Here is a 6,456-nt window from a genome sequence, read left to right on the forward strand (position 1 = left end):
GTCCCCCAACGCCTGCAATGGATGTCGTCGGCCTTTCTACTGGCCATTGCATAGGCCATACAGTTCGATTGATGATGGTAACGTCAGCTCCGGTATCCAGCATGGCTTCGATTTGCTTGGATGTGCCATGGTGTGAGATGACAACACTCATGGTGGGACGCCGATCCATTTTGGTGGTAAAACAAACAGCAGGTCCGGTAGACCCGAAGCCACGGTCACCTCGATAGGGTTGGAGTTGCGGCGGATGGTCCAATAAGGTGCCAAGAGCGACGATTTGCGCGATCTTGCTGCCTTTAGGAATGAAAACAGGTGGGCAAACAGTATAGACCATGATATAAATGCGACCTTTGTAATCAGCATCGATTACCCCTGGCAACACAATAAGTCCTTGAATACCAGCTGAGGACCGCCCTAGCAGCAACCCTCCGACGGAACTATCTTGATGGAAGAGAGGCCCTATCGCATTGCTGGGGATCTTCTGGACAGCGGAGTCAACGAGTGTGACGTCTACTGTGGTCTCCACGTCGATTCCCAGGCTCCCTCGGGCTGCAGGCTGGTGCTGCTGCAGAAAACCCCAGGTCTCGCAGATGGGTTCATTTGTGTCCGCGCGCGGCCCTTTCCCGCGCTCGCCCGGCCATTTCCTGAGCACACTTTGGTGGCATGCGTGTCACTCTGGCAGTTGTCACACCACACTGCACTATGACAATTGGTGCGAGTGTGGCCCACCTCCCCACATCGATAGCATTGCCCCTTAAAGGGGGTGCCCAACACACGGCGCTTCGGGTTGGGTCGTCGGTCCTTCTGTACCATAGCAGCAACGGCACCCTGGACAGCCATAGCGACGGAGGCACCCTGCTTTTGTGCCTCCGCCCGCTCCACCCGCAGTAACATCTCCTCCACCCCAGCCTCTTTCGGCAGGCTGGCCAGAATCTGCTTTGTGACCTTGTTGGCGTTGTCAAAAGCAAGCACTTTGAACATTTGGCCTTTACCATCCTCCGTAAGGTCAGGGTGTTGCATGATTGCCTCCCAGAGGCGGTCGACGAAGTTGCTGTACTTCTCAGTCACACCTTGCACCAGGTTCCCGAATGATGGAGTGCCCCCCCCCGGTAAGGAGAGGAAGGCATCAAAGGCAAGACGGGCTGACAGCTGGAGCATGGATGGGGGGTAGCTGGCTTGTTCCACGAAGTTGGACCAGGCTCCCTCCCCACATAGCATTTCAGCTGTGACCCCGCGCAATGGGTCATCCTGGCCCAGGTGGCGCATGGCCTCCTCTGTGCTATGTTGTTGCCATGAGGCCACCCACAGTAGGTACTGGGTTGGCGTAAGTAGAAGCCGCATCAGGTTTTTACAGTCATAGGGGCACATCAGATCTGCTGTGAAGATCCAGTTGACAATCTGCCGAGTCGCCTCGGACTTAATGCCGTAAGTAGACACTGTATTCCGGGCTTGCTGAAGGATCTTCCAATCATGTGGTGCCCAGTTTTTATCTTCCCCTCTGTAGACGATCGGGAAGGCCAAGGCCGACGGCTCGCCTCCTCTGGGGGCTGGCTGCCACTGTCCCTCTACAATGGCGTCCTTGATGATTCCACTCCACCGGGGCTCCCGCGGGACAAACCCACCGGAGGTCCGCATACATGGGGGAAGATCCCTCCTCCTGTCCCTCAGTTCCAGTTTTTCCAGTTTTTCTGACAGCTGTTCAAACATTTTTAATAGTTGAGCCGTGGACGGCTTTGTCCCCTTGGGGGTGGTAGGCGAGGCTGTGCCTGACGACTCCAGAGATAACAATGTCAGGGGCTCCCTCCATGGCCTCGGCGGGGCTGTGCTGCCCTCCCCCGGTACGGGCGGCGACGAGGGCCCTGGGCATGACGCACTGCTGGCTCCCTCAGGAGCGGACGGAGGCAAGGGCTGCGGGGGGGGGGCGGTGGCGGAGGGACCGACGGTCGAGGTGGCCCCTCTGTGGGCGGCGGAGGCGGGGCACTAGGAACTTCCCCGCCCTCCCCCGGCCCCTGGCTGACATCCTGCTGTACTTCCGCGTTCTCATCAGTACTCGAGCCGACTGGCTCGGAGGTAACTTCCCCTTTTCCCGTAGATCCGGCTGGACCCCCCCGTAGTTTTTGCAGCATCTCTGCCACGGTGCGGTACGGTTTACCCGTGGAGACAGGTCCCCTGATGGCAAACTGAGACCCGTCGTGACGACAGGAAGAGGCGCTAGGTGGCGCAGGGCTCAGCATTGTTGTGGCAGCAGCCGCGACCTCTCCCTCAGCCTTCATGGCTGCTAGGGTCTCTAAGACCGTGCTCCACAGAGCTCGCGCCGCCTTAACCTCCTTCTTGTCCTTGTCTCCACCCTCGATGGTCTTATGCCACATTGTCTCTCCGAAATCTCGCCATTCCGATACGGAAAATAGCATATGAGTATCAGGGAAATGTCCCCATTTTTGCCCTAGCTTAATCAATCGGTGCAACTGCTTTTCCGGGGCGTCAATCCCTCTCTTAGAGAGTATCCCAGCGAGCAAGGTGGTGGCAGCATCAGCTTCCATGCTGCTTCCCTGAGAGGCGGGGTGCGACCCCGAGACCTCAGTGTCTGGCTGGCTAGTGGCATACAGTCAGCACTCCTCTCAGCCGTGCAATCCCCACTCCCGTCCTCTCACTGCTTACCACAGTCTCGGAGCTCTCATCGGAAATCAACCATCCTCTGCTACCAGATGTCGGAACTCTTATCAGTAGTCACGGAAATAAACCATCCTCTGCTACCAGATGTCGGTAGTCATGGAAGTAAACCATCCTCTGCTACCAGATGTCGGAGTGGGGGGACGGGCCCGGAGTAACGATGAGTCTCAATATGAGTATGGTCGTTCTCCCTTTATTAGAGCTTACACAGAGTATATATAGACAAGCAATAAGCATGCACTAGCAATAGCTGTATGATTGGTTTACAGCTTCTGTCCACGCGCCTAAAGCAGATATATGATTGGTGCAAAGTTGCTGTTCACATGGAGGGGCTTGTCGGCCCCCTCCTTGACTTGTTTACCACTACTTGCCTTCCCCTTTTGTAATGGTCTAGGAATGTTCAAGGACAGTTCACATAGCCGTGGGATCCTCCCTCCATCGTGAAGACAGGATTACTCACTTCTAAGAGATCATGCCCCTTTTCACTTAACCATTCTTCCACAACTCAACATCTGTCTGAAACTGGAAAACGCTTCGAAGAGAGAGAAGTGGAAGTGATGTATGAGAATAATGAACTGGTTCGATTAGCAAAAGTAGAAACCAGTACTGTGACTAATGTTACATCCTATGCTGGCCTTTGTTTTAGATAAACAGCTATGTCGCGATAGTGAGCATATTCTAGAGAGCAGGAACGGGAATCACATCGGTATTGTGACTGAACTGTCCATTGCAATTGCTGCATTAGGCTCAGTGGAACTGAGACCCCTATTACCTGTATTGTGATTGCACACTGTATTGTGTGCCAACATGAACCCAAGGCTGCCAGGCGCCACTCAGAGAGCTGGGTTACAAGGTCTCCCGGAGAACTGGCTGCCACATCAGCAGCAGGTGGAAATAGGGGCTGCAGGGACTGTCCTTCCAGTTTGTTACCAGAGATGATACCTAGACCGAGAGGAAGATGAGCTGAAGACAAGTGAAACTCCCTTTGCGGCCCTCTGCTGCCCTGCAAGGAGGGTGGAGCCACAGAAGAAGGAACTGTATTACCTGTATTGTGATTACATTGCTGTATCACTCTGCCAAATCAAGAATCTAGTGTAACATCAACTATCTTCAAAGAAGTAAATTTTGGTAGGAAGCATTACACCCTCCATAGTCCATGCGTGGAACATTTAAAAGACCTTGGTCAGGGAGTCCCTCTGACCTCTGAAACCACCTCCTGCAGCCCATACGTGTCACGTCACGCACGGCATAAGGAACCAGGGACAGCAGTGGCTCGCTAAAATGGCCTGGCAAACTGCTGCTTTGCTCTCCCACTGTCCTCCAAGTCTAGGAGCATTTCTGCATTTACACTTTAAGGAAAGCTCTCTTGCTTTCCCCGGTTTCCTCCCCGCTTTCCTCATTCTCCAGCAATAGCCCTTCGCTGTGCGCGAAAAATGCTGGAAGGACTGGCGAAGGCCTAGCCAGTTCTGCGGGTGACATCTTAATTACGGGAACGAGTCGATCAGAGTGCCAAGAAGGATTTCAAGAGGTGCCGTCAAGGACAGAGCAGTCTGCCTCAAAAGGAGGCAGGAAAGGCACACTAAGTAGCCCATCACCACCGCTGCTCAAATCTTGCAGGCTTTATTCAGTGAACTCTGTTGTTTCCAGCAGAGTGCCACGCAGAGTCCTCTTCGGTGGGTACCGCATCACCGTGGACCCTCAGTCGATACACACATGTGTATTCTGGGTGGCCCCAGTTGCTCAGCACCTCCAGCTTCACGTATTGTATGGAGTCAGAGCGCTCGTTCTGAAATGAGAAGAAAGCAGCTGTCTTTTCCTCTCTATCTTTTGACTACTTAGAGCTTCTCCCCTGCCAGCTACACTTCTCCTCCTCTTCCTCCTCTCCTACGCTTCTCCTGCCTCTTCCTCACCGTACCTTCAGCTGGAAAGTCTCAAAGGCATGTTCTGCAGCCATGTACGTGAACTCTCCTAGGAACAGCCCCTGCTCCTCGTTTTCTGCCTTCATCCCCTACACAAAGACAGGGGGGGAGAAAACAAGAGAGTGAGGTGCACAGCGGGAAGACGCAGCTTCCCTAGGGGAACTAACGAAGCGGCCAGAATGAGGCCTAGGTGGCAGTGTTGGGAAGAGCAACTTTGGGTGTGCAGGAAAGAGAATTGGCACCAAGGAGGAAAGAGCAAGTAGGGGCAAGCTTCATTATTTGGGAGGAGTCGTGGCAGAGCCAGTGTGCCAGCTCCCGTAACTCAGGGCTCGTTTAGTACCGCGTGGCCCCCGAAATGGGAAGCTTTGCTTCAAGTGCACACCACAAAGGAAAGGAGTGTAAAGGAAATGGAGGAACTCAAAGCAATTTGTTTCTTCTCCAGGCTCGGAGGAAGTCACGGGCCTGGGAGAACCCTCCCGGCATTGCGGGACCTGTATTCGCCCGCCTGCCACTGCCCTTGCTGCAAGGCTTAGAAATGCTCCTCACAACCCCCCGACTCTAGAAACTGCTTACATAGACAGCAAAGTCCTTTGGAGCACTGGAGATGTTTTCTCCAGGGGACACTCTCACTGAAATATGTTCCAGAGTCACAGCTCGTGGAAAGATTGCTTTAGGCAGCTTGATGAAGACATGACCCTGACTCCCGGCGAAAGACCAGCAGTTTCCCGGCTCATTTGCAGGCTGAAAGAAGAACAATGCACACTGTTCGTGTGGCAAAGGGAAACTCTCAACAGTGCATTTGGTCCCCCCCCCCGCCAGCTTGCTTGCTCTCTGTTTCTTGCTGGGCCTACCTCAAGGAGAACCTCAGGAGACTTCATGGAGTGCAGCAATGGCAGCCCAGCCCAGTAGAGTATTCCTCTGGTATTGCGGAAGGAGGCAGAAGTCTTGGAATGCACAATGGTAGCCCCTGAAACACGAATGCACCCATCAAGTCCTGCCTTCCCTCGAGGACTGCATCTGTTTCTAGGGCTGTGATCTATCCGGAGCATCTCAGGAACCACGCAGGCTGCGCACCTGTCCTCACACAAGCAACAGAGACGCTCCCCTACGACACTTATTTCAGTTCCTGACATGCATGAACGCCAGGCACACTCGGAGAGAAAAGGACTTCTTGAACAACTGTCTTGTATGTGAACAGTCGCAGCCCTGCTACCTGCCTCCTTTCCCTCCACTCTTACTTCCATGGACTCCATGGAGGGCTCCCCAAGGAGCAACCAAGGGATGCCCACATAGCTGTGTCCTAATGAACACTGCCACCGTGACGCCTCTTTGCACTGCACTGTCAACTTGAAAAATGCTACTACGTGTTCCTAGATCTCCAGCAGTGATAGTCACCTCTGTCTTCCTTGCGGGAGCCCCCTGCAACACACAGCAGGGACTCGTTCAGCTGTGCTAATGGGCCGTGGAAAAGGAAAGCTAACATAGGCCTAAGCATAGACAGGAGGTGCCCTGGCTTGCTTCTTCCTCTGCCTTTAGAGCCGCACCTGATGCTTTGCGGGCAAAATCCGGCATCTGGACTTGGTTATATTCCAGCTTCTCCAGTGCTTCATCGATTAACTTCTGAGCATCCTGGCAAGGAACACAAAAGAGAGCAGGTATTAGCGGCAAGGAGGCACATGCCAGCTCCCCTACTGGGCCAGCTAAGGTGAACTTGGCTCTTGCACTCTGCCCTAAGGAGCTTGGCAATTCCCTGAAAAGCTCCCAGCTTTGCTCGGCTCTCATTGGCCAGTATCAGAAGAGCGGGGCTGCTCACTCCAGCGCTCCGAAAGCTGAAGTTGCGGCAACGTCTTTCTTCCTCTTACAATGCACA

The 6,456-nt window shown here is 54.0% G+C and overlaps 1 protein-coding gene across 1 annotated transcript; it reads right to left on the minus strand.

Annotated features, from left to right (window-relative positions):
• Positions 1 to 4,201: 4,201 nt before the first annotated feature.
• LOC136996514 (SUN domain-containing protein 3-like) lies at positions 4,202 to 6,210 on the minus strand. The gene is made up of 5 exons (XM_067317438.1): positions 6,131 to 6,210; positions 5,438 to 5,553; positions 5,160 to 5,327; positions 4,583 to 4,675; positions 4,202 to 4,453 (listed from the first exon to the last, which is right to left on the minus strand). The coding sequence occupies exons 1-5, from the start codon at positions 6,156 to 6,158 to the stop codon at positions 4,292 to 4,294; spliced, it is 567 nt and encodes a 188-aa protein (XP_067173539.1). The 5' UTR covers positions 6,159 to 6,210; the 3' UTR covers positions 4,202 to 4,291.
• Positions 6,211 to 6,456: the final 246 nt, after the last annotated feature.

This window comes from Apteryx mantelli, unplaced genomic scaffold (genome assembly GCF_036417845.1).
Source record: "Apteryx mantelli isolate bAptMan1 unplaced genomic scaffold, bAptMan1.hap1 HAP1_SCAFFOLD_40, whole genome shotgun sequence".
NCBI classification, from domain to species: domain Eukaryota; kingdom Metazoa; phylum Chordata; class Aves; order Apterygiformes; family Apterygidae; genus Apteryx; species Apteryx mantelli.

Bases quoted from the DNA above. Each gene is read 5' to 3' on its own strand.
- LOC136996514 (XM_067317438.1), bottom strand. From the start codon at position 6,158: ATGCCGGATTTTGCCCGCAAAGCATCAG. The intron at 5,328-5,437 runs GTAGGCCCAGCA...TTCTTCTTTCAG, and splicing joins CTCCTGAGGTTCTCCTTGAG to CCTGCAAATGAGCCGGGAAA. The intron at 4,676-5,159 runs GTAAGCAGTTTC...GTCTTTGTGTAG, and splicing joins CAAAGGACTTTGCTGTCTAT to GGGATGAAGGCAGAAAACGA.